At 39.1% G+C, this 15100-nt stretch overlaps 1 protein-coding gene across 2 annotated transcripts in view; it reads right to left on the bottom strand.

The window, feature by feature from the left end:
• Positions 1 to 15100, bottom strand: part of LOC126281260 (transcription intermediary factor 1-beta) — a 124995-nt gene that overhangs the window by 50219 nt on the left and 59676 nt on the right. For both annotated transcript variants that reach the window (XM_049980062.1, XM_049980063.1), the window contains exons 11-12: positions 13280 to 13448; positions 2623 to 2755 (exon numbers count right to left, since the gene is read on the bottom strand). In XM_049980062.1, the coding sequence (XP_049836019.1) occupies positions 2623 to 2755; positions 13280 to 13448 (302 nt within the window). The remainder of the gene's footprint in view (positions 1 to 2622; positions 2756 to 13279; positions 13449 to 15100) is intronic.

Below are 15100 nucleotides of genomic sequence, written 5' to 3'. Positions count from 1 at the left end.
CTGCTTGTGGTTTTCTTATTTTGAAAAATGTGAAGTGACTAATCCTGGTCTATAACATATTTCAATTACCACCCTCACAACACTAGAAGAGATTGGTGATATCTGTAACAATGTCAGTCCCACTAAAGGGAAGCGGGGCTTGTTTCCCTGTATCTCTCCCCTCTTGTCTGACGGTCAAAATTCTGGTTTGTCTAGAAACTCTCTAAGATGGCAACACATTCAGATCACCAGTGAGAAAATGCTGCTGCTCTTCAACAGAACAATCATTCCTGATATACTGAATACAGCCAAACCCAGAAAATAAAGGCCATCTCGGAACAAAAAGTTTTGTGCAGAAGCAAACAATCCAGTCAAAAAGGTCCCAGTCGGCACTTTTTGTAAGAGTCAATTTCAAAGAACTAATGCTTTGTTCATCTTCACTCCATGATAACCTTTTATATTAGTGCATTAAAACAAAAAAGACGAAGGATAAAGTAGTATACGTAAGGAGTTCTAAAGACCAAGATGAGTCAGTATCCTTAAGGAACAGATATTAAACTGAAGGAGGACAAATGTTGCAACCATGGTAGACTGATGTCTGAACTATGTGAAGCTTAGATGGGAAAAGAGGAATATGTATTGGTGGAAAGAGAATAGAATGTATAAGATTTGCTGATGACATGGTATTAGTGGCAGAAAGTGAGTGGACAGGGAATAACATGCTGAAAGATCTGAATGAAGCTTGTGTCGAATATGGGATGCAAATAAACACAGCAAAAACAAAGAGTACGGCCATCAATACAAGACGCAGGCAGTCCAATATTAAAATATGACAATCTACCATTAGCCAAGTAAGTGAATTTAAATATCTTGGAAGCACAATAACTGAAGACTTGAGGTGTCACCAGGAGGTGAAAACTCGAATTGCCATAGCGAAGGAGGCATTCAACAGAAAGAAGGCTTGGCAAATGTTTTGTCTGGAGTGTGGGACCATACATGGGGCAGAAACATGGATGCTGAGACGAGAGGATGAAAAAAGGTTAGAAGCATTTGAGATGTGGATGTGGAGGAGAATGGAGAGAATAAGCTGGATGGAAAGAGTGAGTAATGAAAGAGTATTGGAAAGGGTTGGTGAGAGAAGATGTCTGCTGAAGGTAGTAAGAGGAAGGAAAAAGAACAGGTTGGGACATTCATTGAGAAGGGAGTGCTTACTAACAGATGCTTTGGAAGGATTTGTTTGTGGGGGAAGACAGAGAGGAAGAAAGAGATACAAGATGATAGATGACACACAGGGAAGGGGAAATTATGCAGACCTGAAGAGGATGGCAGAAGACTGGACAGCCTGGAGAACTACCATGTGAAAACCTGCCTTTTGGCAGAACACTGATTATGATGATGATGTGAAGTTCATGTGTCCTATTTCAAGACAATTATTGTAATCACGATAAAAAATGTTTGTTGTAATTGTTCTTCTGTGACTATGTCATGTATTTTATTTCGGGACAAGTATTGTAAGATCATTTTTGAATTCTGTAAATCACAGTATTGTATCTCAGAACAATCATTGTAATCATACAATAATCTTTAAGTGTAATTGTTATACTGTTGTAACTATGGGCAAAATAAAAAAAATAATAATAATAACCAAGTAATTGACACCACTCTGAAGGATAATGCCAATTTTTCAAAGGGGAGAGGCGTCACATCTGCAGCGAAAAATAAGTACTAGTAAAAATATCAGAGTTAACTAAATAAAAACAGAGTCTTAGCATAGGAACAGAAGCAAACACAGATAGGACAAATGACCACATGCTTGAGGTCCTAGGCCATGGACCAGAGAAGACCTGTGCAATAAATAAGGAAACAGATTTAAGGAAGGAAGAGCTAGGCAATAACACAAGAAGCTACGAGACAGATTTCATGAAGGGAATCCATAGATGACAATGGGATAAAAACTTCACTTAGCCTCTGGAAGATATCTGAAGAATAACACATAGCCAATAATGCTATGTGAAGCCTTTGAAGCTATGTCAAGGACTGGTAGGGTCAAAGAGGAAGGCGAACAAAAAGAGAGGACCAGAGCTGAGTCCAGAGCAAAGTTAGAAACATGTAGGCAGATTTGGCCAGGAGATGTACATGCTGAGAGATATGTCAGTAGACAGTACGGGTTAGATGGAGAAGCAGTCACGGACTGAAGCAGACAGAGTGTTTAGCTGAACTTGCTGCAAATAAGATAGTAACAAGGGCTCTGCTGGTCTTAGAATTTATATACAAGAGTTTCAGTAAGCGGACAGAATGGTGATAAAAGTCACTGTCATTGTGTAAGGACATGGCACCCAACATACTACCACCTCAGCTAGGGAAGTTAGCTTTGTAAATAATATTTGGAAATAAATCTGATGTCACTTATCCTCCTCGCTATCCTTCAATCCTGCACATGCGGTTCTGAAATTCTAGTCAGACAATCAGGTCCTCCTTCACTTTGATAAAATCGGCTGAATTCAGTTTATCATGAACCCCTGTTGCTCTATCCAAGATTGAGACAGACACGACAATGGCAAAAAGAACCACAAAAATGCTTTATATTTAAAAATATTTGTTCTTTTTGTTTTTATACATAGCATCACAAAAAATAACTCTTACGCAGGAATTGCTTTGAGATGAGGAATGTGGCAGTTAACGTGGAAGACCTTTGGACATTTGTCACAGCATACTAGCTCACCACCATCCATACACACAGCACACCAATCTTCATTCGGATCATCCTTCTGTGGTTCTGCAAAGAAAAAAAAAAAAAAAAAAAAAAAAAATAGTATAACCAAACTGGAACTATGTCATGAAGTAATATCACATCTTGTCTCAAATATGATGCAAACACATTAATAGTACAGTTCAACAACTGTTATTGACTGCACCTCGTTTCAAACTGTCCTCATCTATGTACTTCAAGAAGCTGCAGAAAATTATCATGGAGCTGCATTCTTTCATATAAAAAATGTTGACTGTTTAAAGCTTTTCAGTACAACATACATGCCGAGCACTATTTTTTGTATCATAATTTCATCTCCACTAAAATTTATAATCAACAGCCTGATTATAACCAATTTTTATGGTACCAATAAGACCCTGATGTGTATGACTATTCATTACTGCCAAATCACCTTACACCAAAACATTCAATGAGCTTACTGAACACATTATAATCACTGCACTACTGATATGAGTTGTATCAAAAATGTGCCCTCACCTTCAACTGGGGGGAAAAAGAAAGAAAGAAAAACGTGAGTTGCACAAAGTGCCATTCTTACTTATACAGCCCTACTTGGGCCACTCCATCTTTACCAGATTTCATACTGTATTTGACCCATACATCAGGGAAATTTTATCCTGACACTTCTAGGACACACAAAAAAGGTGTTTCTAATACTTAAATCTGAAGAGTACATCTGCAGTTGATGTAATATTTTTAGCTGCTATGAGATGTTTTCCAGAAACACCACAACAGAATACTGTTCCGTGCATACACGACTCATGATCTGAGTTTCTATATATTTTAGTGATATGCATAACTTGCTATTCACATTTTCCTTGCAGCAAACATCACACACATAATTAGTTGCAGCAATGCCTGAGGCATCAACTTATTATTCCTATGTGCCTACTTAATCACTGCAGTTTTCATCAACTAGAAATATTTTGAAGTTTACAACACACCCCTAAGGCATCTGCAATCTGAACTCACTGAGTAGTCAAATAAAACTGTCGACAAGATGAAACATGGGGACGAGATGAACATATTTGTTCCATTCGAGAAATATAGAGGCATCCTACAACTAAGACGTGATTTATGTTGTTCCTAAATTATCTGATTTAGTCGAGGAGAATTTGATTCTGCTGAAAGTATGCACAGTCTATAGTCAATGAGATTTGTGATGCACTGCATTAACTGCTACAACTAAAATACTTTATCACCAAGTGTGTTGTGAGTGACAACTGATGATTAAACAACATAGAGAGTTGAAACTCACATGTGTTATTTGTGAATGATGCCCTAGTTAGCCAGTTTTCTATCAAGCAAAGCACCTGAGTGTAACACAGGCTGTCTCAAAACTATCACTGTGACTTGCATTCACAGTCATCCCATCAAAACATTTAATAACTGTAAACACTAACATCCTTATAAGACATAATGTATTTTGCTCCCTAAGTTTTTAAGCTGTTCTTGGAGTAAACAACACATGGAAATCTACATCAGCTAATAGGGAAATTTTTAATTACAAGAGGAAACAGAAATATATGAATATTATAATGTCGTAATAGGTTACCTGAAAAATTGTTAATTAAACCAACAACTATGTTTTGAAGAACAATTAAAGCACCAATCAAAATGACTGTAATCAAAAAATTTAATTAAGTATAGCATTAGAATAGGTTAATGAGAATAGATAAAACTAACTGATGAAATCCTTCCAATCACCACCTACAACACATGCACCATCTATCCCACCAGAGGTGGAAGTATATGTGAAATCAGTCATGTGATCCACAAGCTAAGCTAAACCACAGTGCTGCATTCTATATTGGCATGACAATCAACAAGCTGTCTGTCGGCATGACCGACCACCGACAAACTGTGGAAAAGAAACAGCTGGCCACATAGTTGCTGAGCAATCTGCCCAATACAATGTTCTTCCTTTTAAAGACTGGTTCACAGCCTGTGCCAGCTGGAATGTTCAAATGAACACCAACTTTCCAGAATTGGTGGGAACTCTCACTGCTGTATATCCTATGCTCCTCCCCACCTCACCTAAACGTTTATTAGTCATTGTCTTACATCCACCTATCTCCTTCCCTGTTCCCATTCCAGCATCCCACAGCCCTCTATTCCACCAATGCACCAACAGTCTTTTTTTCCCTCTCTCCTTTTCCACTGCCACCCCCCCCCCCTCCCCCTGTCTATTCTTGTGACTGCACCTAGCTGCCCCATTCTCTCTCCAACTTGTCCCTGTACGCCCCCACAAGCAGTACTTTACCATCCCCCCACCTCTACCCAGCTATCCCTCTCCCTCCCCACCCCAGCATTTTTCTAACGCCCACCATCCAGATTGCTTCCCCCGGCATGCGCTACAGCTCGCAGTCTGGCCTCAGCAGACATAGACTGTGGTCATATGTGTGTGTGTGTGTGTGTGTGTGTGTGTGTGTGTGTGTGTGTGTGTGTGTGTGTGTGCTGTCTAATTCCAATGCAGGCCTTTTTCACCAAAAGCTTACTTATTTGGCAGTCTTTATGTTGTGTACGGTTAGAAAATTTAAAAAGGGAAATGGATAGATTAAAGTTAGATATAGTGGGAATTAGTGAAGTTCGGTGGCAGGAGGAACAAACCTTCTGGTCAGGTGACTACAGGGTTATAAACACAAAATCAAATAGGGGTAATGCAGGAGTAGGTTTAATAATGAATAGGAAAATAGGAATGCGGGTAAGCTACTACAAACAGCATAGTGAACGCATTATTGTGGCCAAGATAGATACAAAGCCCACACCTACTACAGTAGTACAAGTTTATATGCCAACTAGGTCTGCAGATGATGAAGAAATTGAAGAAATGTACGATGAAATAAAAGAAATTATTCAGATAGTGAAGGGAGACGAAAATTTAATAGTAATGGGTGACTGGAATTCGAGTGTAGGAAAAGGGAGAGAAGGAAACATAGTAGGTGAATATGGATTGGGGCTAAGAAATGAAAGAGGAAGCCGCCTAGTAGAATTTTGCACAGAGCACAACTTAATCATAGCTAACACTTGGTTTAAGAATCACGAAAGAAGGTTGTATACGTGGAAGAACCCTGGAGATACTAAAAGGTATCAGATAGATTATATAATGGTAAGACAGAGATTTAGGAACCAGGTTTTAAGTTGTAAGACATTTCCAGGGGCAGATGTGAACTCTGACCACAATCTATTGGTTATGACCTGTAGATTAAAACTGAAGAAACTGCAAAAATGTGGGAAATTAAGGAGATGGGACCTGGATAAACTGAAAGAACCAGAGGTTGTACAGAGTTTCAGAGAGGGCATAAGGGAACAATTGACAGGAATAGGGGAAAGAAATACAGTAGAAGAAGAATGGGTAGCTCTGAGGGATGTAGTAGTGAAGGCAGCAGAGGATAAAGTAGGTACAAAGACGAGGGCTGCTAGAAATCCTTGGGTAACAGAAGAAATATTGAATTTAATTGATGAAAGGAGAAAATATAAAAATGCAGTAAATGAAGCAGGCAAAAAGGAATACAAACGTCTCAAAAATGAGATCGACAGGAAGTGCAAAATGGCTAAACAGGGATGGCTAGAGGACAAATGCAAGGATGTAGAAGCTTATCTCACTAGGGGTAAGATAGATACTGCCTACAGGAAAATTAAAGAGACCTTTGGAGAGAAGAGAACCACGTGTATGAATATTAAGAGCTCAGATGGCAGCCCAGTTCTAAGCAAAGAAGGGAAGGCAGAAAGGTGGAAGGAGTATATAGAAGGTTTATACAAGGGCGATGTACTTGAGGACAATATTATGGAAATAGAAGAGGATGTAGATGAAGATGAAATGGGAGATACGATACTGCGTGAAGAGTTTGACAGAGCACTGAAAGACCTGAGTCGAAACAAGGCCCCCGGAGTAGACAACATTCCATTAGAACTACTGACGGCCTTGGGAGAGCCAGTCATGACAAAACTCTACCATCTGGTGAGCAAGATGTATGAGACAGGCGAAATACCCTCAGACTTCAAGAAGAATATAATAATTCCAATCCCAAAGAAAGCAGGTGCTGACAGATGTGAAAATTACCGAACTATCAGTTTAATAAGCCACGGCTGCAAAATACTAACGCGAATTCTTTACAGACGAATGGAAAAACTGGTAGATGCAGACCTCGGGGAGGATCAGTTTGGATTCCGTCGAAATGTTGGAACACGTGAGGCAATACTGACCTTACGACTTATCTTAGAAGAAAGATTAAGAAAAGGCAAACCTACGTTTGTAGCATTTGTAGACTTAGAGAAAGCTTTTGACAATGTTGACTGGAATACTCTTTTTCAAATTCTAAAGGTGGCAGGGGTAAAATACAGGGAGCGAAAGGCTATTTATAATTTGTACAGAAACCAGATGGCAGTAATAAGAGTCGAGGGGCATGAAAGGGAAGCAGTGGTTGGGAAAGGAGTGAGACAGGGTTGTAGCCTCTCCCCGATGTTATTCAATCTGTATACTGAGCAAGCAGTAAAGGAAACAAAAGAAAAATTTGGAGTAGGTATTAAAATTCATGGAGAAGAAGTAAAAACTTTGAGGTTCGCCGAAGACATTGTAATTCTGTCAGAGACAGCAAAGGACCTGGAAGAGCAGTTGAACGGAATGGACAGTGTCTTGAAAGAAGGATATAAGATGAACATTAACAAAAGCAAAACGAGGATAATGGAATGTAGTCAAATTAAATCGGGTGATGCTGAGGGAATTAGATTAGGAAATGAGACACTTAAAGTAGTAAAGGAGTTTTGCTATTTAGGAAGTAAAATAACTGATGATGGTCGAAGTAGAGAGGATATAAAATGTAGACTGGTAATGGCAAGGAAAGCGTTTCTGAAGAAGAGAAATTTGTTAACATCGAATATAGATTTATGTATCAGGAAGTCGTTTCTGAAAGTATTTGTTTGGAGTGTAGCCATGTATGGAAGTGAAACATGGACGATAACTAGTTTGGACAAGAAGAGAATAGAAGCTTTCGAAATGTGGTGCTACAGAAGAATACTGAAGATAAGGTGGATAGATCACGTAACTAATGAGGAGGTATTGAATAGGATTGGGGAGAAGAGAAGTTTGTGGCACAACTTGACTAGAAGAAGGGATCGGTTGGTAGGACATGTTTTGAGGCATCAAGGGATCACAAATTTAGCATTGGAGGGCAGCGTGGAGGGTAAAAATCGTAGAGGGAGACCGAGAGATGAGTACACTAAGCAGATTCAGAAGGATGTAGGTTGCAGTAGGTACTGGGAGATGAAGCAGCTTGCACAGGATAGAGTAGCATGGAGAGCTGCATGAAACCAGTCTCAGGACTGAAGACAACAACAACAACAACAACAACATGTTGTGTCTATCTGCGATTGAGCATCTGCACTATATGGTGAGTAGCAATTTATCCTTTTCATAATACTCTCATTATTCCATCATGAATTTTCCATTGTTTGATGAAATTTGTGTGTTTGATAACTTATAGGTATGTGAATAACATTAAAAAAGGAAGCTTGGTAATAAATATATAAATAATGTAATTTTCCCAATTGTCAGAAGCATATTTCTTTTTTTTTCCTCTTTTAACTACAGTTGAACATATTGCTTAAAAAGATGCTATTAGCTATGAGAAACTTAGCCATTGCCTTGTTGAATGGGCAGTTTTAGATAGTGCACACTGTAATGCCCTAAAACAACATTAACTTATATTAATACAATTAATGACCTAGTCTGGCTGCGCGAAGGTAGCATTAAGCACAGGTTGGCACAGATAAAAGTACCCCATGTAAGTACAAAGGAAATACAGTGAAATTACAGAAACCAAGAGCTGAACTGGACTAACCATTTATTTTACAGTGAAAAATACATTTACTGAAGACACTGAAAGTGACCTCCTGCCACATCAATACATAGCTATGCACGTCTAAGCATCTACATATATACTCTGTTAGCCAACAAGCGGTGTGGTGTGTGGCGGAGGGCACTATTTGTGATTTGTGCCAAAGTCATACCCCCCCCCCCCGTTCCACTCCTCGCGGATTGCGCAAGGGAAAAATGACTGTCTGAACGTCTCAGTATGAGCTCTAAGCTCTAAGTTCCCTTATCTTTGAATGGTGATCAAGTCGTGATCTGAAAGTTGGTGGTAATAATATATGCTCTACATCCTCAGCGAAGATCAGATTTTGGAATTTAGTGAGCAGCCCCTTCTGTTTAGTGTGTTTTCTATCTGCAAGTGTGTCCCACTTCAAACTTTCTATGAGACTTCTAACGCTCTTGCAATATCTAAGAGTACCAGTCACAAATCTTGACACTCTTCTTTGGACCTTCTCAATCTCTTGAATCAGACCCAACCAGTAAGGGTTCCAGACACACGAACAATACTCTAAGACTGGACAAACTAGAGTATTGTAAGCAATTTCCTTTGTTGAAGGTCTGCATCACTTCAGGATTCTACCAATAAACCACAATCTACAGTTCGCCTTGCCTGTTACTTGTGTAATCTGGATCATTTCATTTGAGATCATTTCGAATAGTTACACCCAGTTACTTGATGGATGTACCGATTCCAAAGATTGGGCATTTATTTTGTACTTGTACATTAGCGGGGATTTTCGCTTTGTTATACGCAGTAGGGTACACTTAACAATATTGAGAGATAACTGCCAGCCATTACATCACGCATTTATTTTCTGCAAATCCTCATTGATTTGTTAACAACTTTGTGTGATACTACTTTCCTGTAGACTACAGCATCATCGACAAACAGTCTAATGCCGCTGTCAATACCATCAACCAGACTGTTTATGTAAATCTTAAAAAGCAGCAGACCTATTACAATGCCCTGGGGCACACCTGATGTTACACTTGTTTCTGTTGAAGTCTCCGCATTCAGAATGACATACTGCTCTCTGTCTGATAGAAAAATTTCTATCCAACCGCATAGTCACCGGGCAGATCGTAAGCGCGCACTTTTTGGAGCAAGTGACAGTGGGGAATTGAGCTGAAAAGCTTTTGAAAGTCGAGGAATATGGCATCAATCTGGGAGCCAGTATCTACAGTCTGTTGTATATCATGCACAAAGAGGGCCAGCTGTGTCTTGCATGACCGCTGTTTCCTAAAACCATGCTGGTTTCTGCAGATGAGCTTTTCAGAGTCTAGAAAGTTCATTATGTCTGAACACAAAATATGTTTCATGATTCTACAATAAATCGATGTCAGTGGAACTGGCCGGTCATTATGTGCATCCAATCTTCTACCCTTTTTATAGATTGCTATGACCTAGGCTTTCTTCCAGTCATGTGAAACTTTCTGCTGTTCCAATAATCTCCGATAGATGATGCTATGGTGCTATATTTGTAGCATAGTCAACATAAAATCTTACAGGAATACCGTCTGGGCCAGATGCCTTCCTGGCGTCTAATAATCTTAACGGTTTTACAATCTCAGATGCACTAAACACTATGTCAGCCATCTTTGAATTTGTTCGATAATTGAAAGCATATTCAGATACACCTGGCAAAAAGTTTGGATATCAATGGGTGCAACTTCACAGTTGATGATGTCTTTCAGTTCCTGTATTGTGTGTGGATTCAGGCTCTTCTAGTGTCCCCATAGGGAATAATCACATGTTGTTAGATCTGGTGACCCGGGTGGCCATAAATGTTTGCTGACAATTCATTCTTCAGTGAAGACATCATGGATTCATTCCAAGGATACCTAAAACATGTAGCATGTTGCCCCTTCTTGCTGGAAGAAGCAGTACCATCTTTCGTATTCAGTGATTAGGATACAAACTGTATCAAAAATTTCCATATATGCAGCTGTGTTGAAGGTAGTGTCAAAAAATAATGGTCCAATGATGTGAATTCCTGTTAGACTACACCAAATGCTGATTTTTAATCATGGATTGGTTGCTGACACACAATGTTAGGGTTCTCCATTGCCCAGTATCTCACGTTCTGTGAATTCCCGTGACAGGCAAAATGAAACCATGCTTCATCATTCACGATGTAAAGGAAAGCGTCTAACAAACCTTCAGTGATGCTATTCAAAAGCCACCTGCAGTAATCTACACTTTCCTGACTGTCATCTTCCCATAATTTCTGCACAACAATCACACAATATCGCTTCAAATTAAGACTCTATGTGTACACTTCTTTGGACTCTGAATGTCTTTGGCAAATGTCTGCAGTAACTTCTGGTGTGCGAACTGAAGGAATTCTTTGTCATTTTAAATTTTGCGCAGATCAGAGGGTGCGTCAGTTTTTATACAGACTTTTATTGCTCTCTTTGCTGGTAGTCCTCTATCCAGATACTCGACAGTTTTGTGAGTTTAATTTATCGAACCTGTTTTCACATATGCTTCAACAATTTCAATTCTTTCTTCTATAGAGAAAGTCACTTTGCAGTCTGCAAAGAGAAATGTATTACTTGACTGATGTAATAAACTGAAATATTGACGTAAGAATGCTAACAATAAATTATTACACAAAACTGTGCATTTTCATTGTTGTTTACTGTATTTCAGAAGTCAAAACATTGCATGCACATTTAAAGGGGGTGGAGTACTTTTAACTGTGCCATCCTGTATCTACAGCCAGGCAACTTATGTGGCAGGCCACTGCATAGAGTTATGAATAAATTTCAGAGAACGAAGCAATGCAAGCAGCGGATGTCAGGAAAGTTGTCTGGAGGGATGAATGTTGGATGTTCCATATCGCATTGGTGTTTGCAGTGACATTTCATGGAAGTAATGGGAGTACTTTGTAACGCAAGTTAACATTTTTTTACCCAATGTAAATACTGTATGTGAATCGTGTGTGTGTGTGTGTGTGTGTGTGTGTGTGTGTGTGTGTGTGTGTGGAAAAAATAAGAAAAAGTCACATATGACATACATGTTTAGCTTGTCTTACAGCACTTCTCTTGAGAAGCTTAGAACACACAGTGCTGCATTGTTGGGACTCTTTGTCACAATTCTTTGTCATGGACTCTTTATGGCAGACTTCTTTGCCGTGTCGTGCAAAGGATCACGCCCACATCAAGGTTTGATTCAAGGAAGGCAGAAAGCCAAAAGTTGAGTAATCTGCTGTACTGCTGAAAGAAAATCCTGTATGTAACTCAAGCAAAGCTGCTGAAGTAATTTGATAATGAGGTGGTTATATCTTCGTAAGTAATCAACACTTATTACAATACTTTAAAGCTGAGTAACTCACTGTCCATTGTATGAAGAACTGCAGTGAATTAAGAGTGCAAGCTGTGAGTGTTAATGCGAGGGAAGCAGTAATTAGGTCTGAAATTGTCATCATATTTCTAAATGTGTATCTACACATCATTGTGATGTGAATGCTAGGTTAAAAGGCATAGTGGGAAAAAGTGATCCACCCGAGATTTGACTCCACGACCTTTCAGTTTCCAACGACATGCTCTATTGCTAGATCAACACACCAGGTGTGAATTTGATCCTGCTTGCTGTGTCCTCAAGGCACTGCTCCTCTCTCGAGTTATGGCAGCTGTTCACTAGGTGGCAATGGCACCATTTTCACAAAATAACTTTAATTCATCACAATTCACACAGTTTTGATGAAATATTTATAAATTACATACAAAGCATTTCTCTTGATCTATTAGTCAAAACCGGATCAAAATCCCTACAGCAGTTCCTGACATCAGCCTGTATATACAGACAGATGCATGCGAGAGACTTCAAAACACACACACACACACACACACACACACACACACACACACACACACACACACACAGAGAGAGAGAGAGAGAGAGAGAGAGAGAGAGAGAGAGAGAGCGCTACATTGTCATGGATGGTAGCCTAATTGTCCTCATTCGGCAGTCACCCACGACAACATAGCCACACGTGTGTGCGTGTGGATTGCATTAATCAGCTCTGAAGGAGGCACCCGTCCAAGCGTTCAGCAACAGACTCAATTTCATTTGTGTGTCTCCCGATCACTAAGGAGGAGTGGTTACCCTTATACCTTCCATTATTTGTACTTTATCCATGACTAGTCAGTATCATATTAAACTTGTAACAGGACGATTAGACAGTCATATGAAATCAGCTCCTCCCAAACACATGCATTTTAGCCACAAGCCCACTTTCATTGCTGACAATGAGTATTAACTCAAAGATCTTGAAAACAACACCCAAAGAGTAAATGCTTTAAAAGAGCTGATGCAAATAAAGCTACAAACAAAATAATCTTACTACAAGTACTCTAAACCATTTAGCACACAAAATTTTTCAGGAAGTCAAGTGTGTGCTAAAAAATATCAAAACAGCAATATTATTACAGAAGTAAATGAAAAATACTGGTGGTTTACAAGCATGAGTTCAGTACAAATAAGCTAAAAGCCTTGGGTAATAATTTTATTTCTTACTCACATTTACAACTTAGTAGCTAATGTGAAGACTGTGTCTAATACAAGTGATTTGAAACTGTTCAATAATTTTTATTATATTTTCTATTTAAGAAAAAAAGAACACAGTGACTTCAAAGTGCTTTTTAATACAAACCTTGCTCAAGACCACCATTTGAAAGTGGCAGCCCAGAGGTTTCATCGAGTCCAGTGGAGCTGTCTACCAGTGGTGCATCATTGGAACCTACTTTCTGTGTCTCAGGCACCACCTCAATACCATTCCGATCGAGCTTTGCTATTGTTGCCATAAGGTCATTAACAGATTCCTTAAAACAAGAAAGATAATGAGTGAAATTTTACACTGAAATGTGGTATCACAGAGAATGGCTAGAACATCAAACAAATACTATAATATAGTTCATAATTAATTTATATACATCAAACAGCCACATTTTTTTTTATACAAAAAAATTACAATCTAGGGAAAAAAAAGAGGGGGTGGGACAACTGAACTTTGCTTACAACATTCTTATTGCTCACTGAACTACATTTTAAGCACTGTACCCATCACAGCAGTCACTTCCACTGGTAACGTTTCTTCCGTTTTTGGAAAGCCTCCTGCAAAACACTTTCCGGGATGACACACAGGTGTTTTGTCACATTGCACACATTGTCCTGAATCTCCTCTGTGGTTTGAAAACAATGTGTTTTTTTCTTTTTTTCAACACAGTTTTAAGGTTAGGAGACAATAAAAAGTCTGCTGGGCCGTGGTATGGAGAATAAGGTGGACTATCAATGTTTTTCGAGATAGTGCAGATGAGGAGTGATGCTTAAGCTGAGGCAACTCAGGCCTGTTCCTCTGCACAGCATCCCTCAAACACATTAAAATTCTTTTGTGTACTTACTTGTTTACTATCTGATCAGGCAGTACAAACTCCTGATGGTAATTACCTTTGCATTAAAAAAAAACCACAATCAACTGACCAAAATCATCTTGATCTTTGTCCAAGCCATGCATACTTTTTGCAAACAAGGAGACTCTTTGTTCACCCGCTGTAAGCAATTGAATCTGCCAGCTGAGGCTCTATTTCAAAAGTTTGGTCTTTTTCTGAATGCTCCTCATGTCTTCACAATTCCCGACATTTTGTAACCCATTAACTTGGTTTAACCCTACAAAAAGAAGCCACAGGGGTTTGTGGGAGATGAACATGTAGTCAAAGGAACTGGCCAGCCTTTATGTTTCCACTGATGCATTAAACTGCTTAAGCACACACTGAAACGTACACAAATGCAATGCTGTGCCTGAAATACATCTTTGTACATACTGCTAAAAGTATGCAGTGTGTTGCCCAAGGAAGATTCACAGTTCACTACTGTATGTTTGTTTAGCAAAAACTGGATTTCAATGAGAAATCACCAACAATGCCAACTCTGATTTGACTGAGTATCTCTGCTGATATGATGTTTGACCATCTGGTCACACCTTTGGAAGCCTAAACATAAGTGGTTCACGTAAGTTATGAGAGATATATGCAAATGTTAACCAATACAGAAACCCAACATTCAAAGCATCTTTCTTGTTGCAATGATGGAGGTTAACTGGGTTCCCATCCGTCAAGCCATAAATGAAATATTCTGCTACTGGTTTTATTACTGAAGTACACAATTACCAACATCTATTCTAGCCTTTAACACAGATGGTAACATGGGTATTAAAGTGAGTGTGTGTGTGTGTGTGTGTGTGTGTGTGTGTGTGTGTGTGTGTGTGTGTGTGTGTGTGCGCGCGCGTTTTAGCTGACTTTTCAAAAAGTTCACTGAATTGCTTATTCAAACGTCATAGTAGCCATAACAGTCATTCTTATTATTTGAAAATTAGGGCTCATTTCTGGGAACAATATTGATTCAAATTCTGGTTAGTTTCAAACAACTCCAAAAGTCTTGCTCACTATTTTACAAACACACCACAAATGAAACAATA

Source organism: Schistocerca gregaria, chromosome 7 (assembly GCF_023897955.1).
Source record: "Schistocerca gregaria isolate iqSchGreg1 chromosome 7, iqSchGreg1.2, whole genome shotgun sequence".
NCBI classification, from domain to species: Eukaryota; Metazoa; Arthropoda; class Insecta; order Orthoptera; family Acrididae; genus Schistocerca; species Schistocerca gregaria.
Note: the sequence above shows the minus strand (reverse complement) of the source record. Positions and strands in the feature narration are given on the sequence as shown.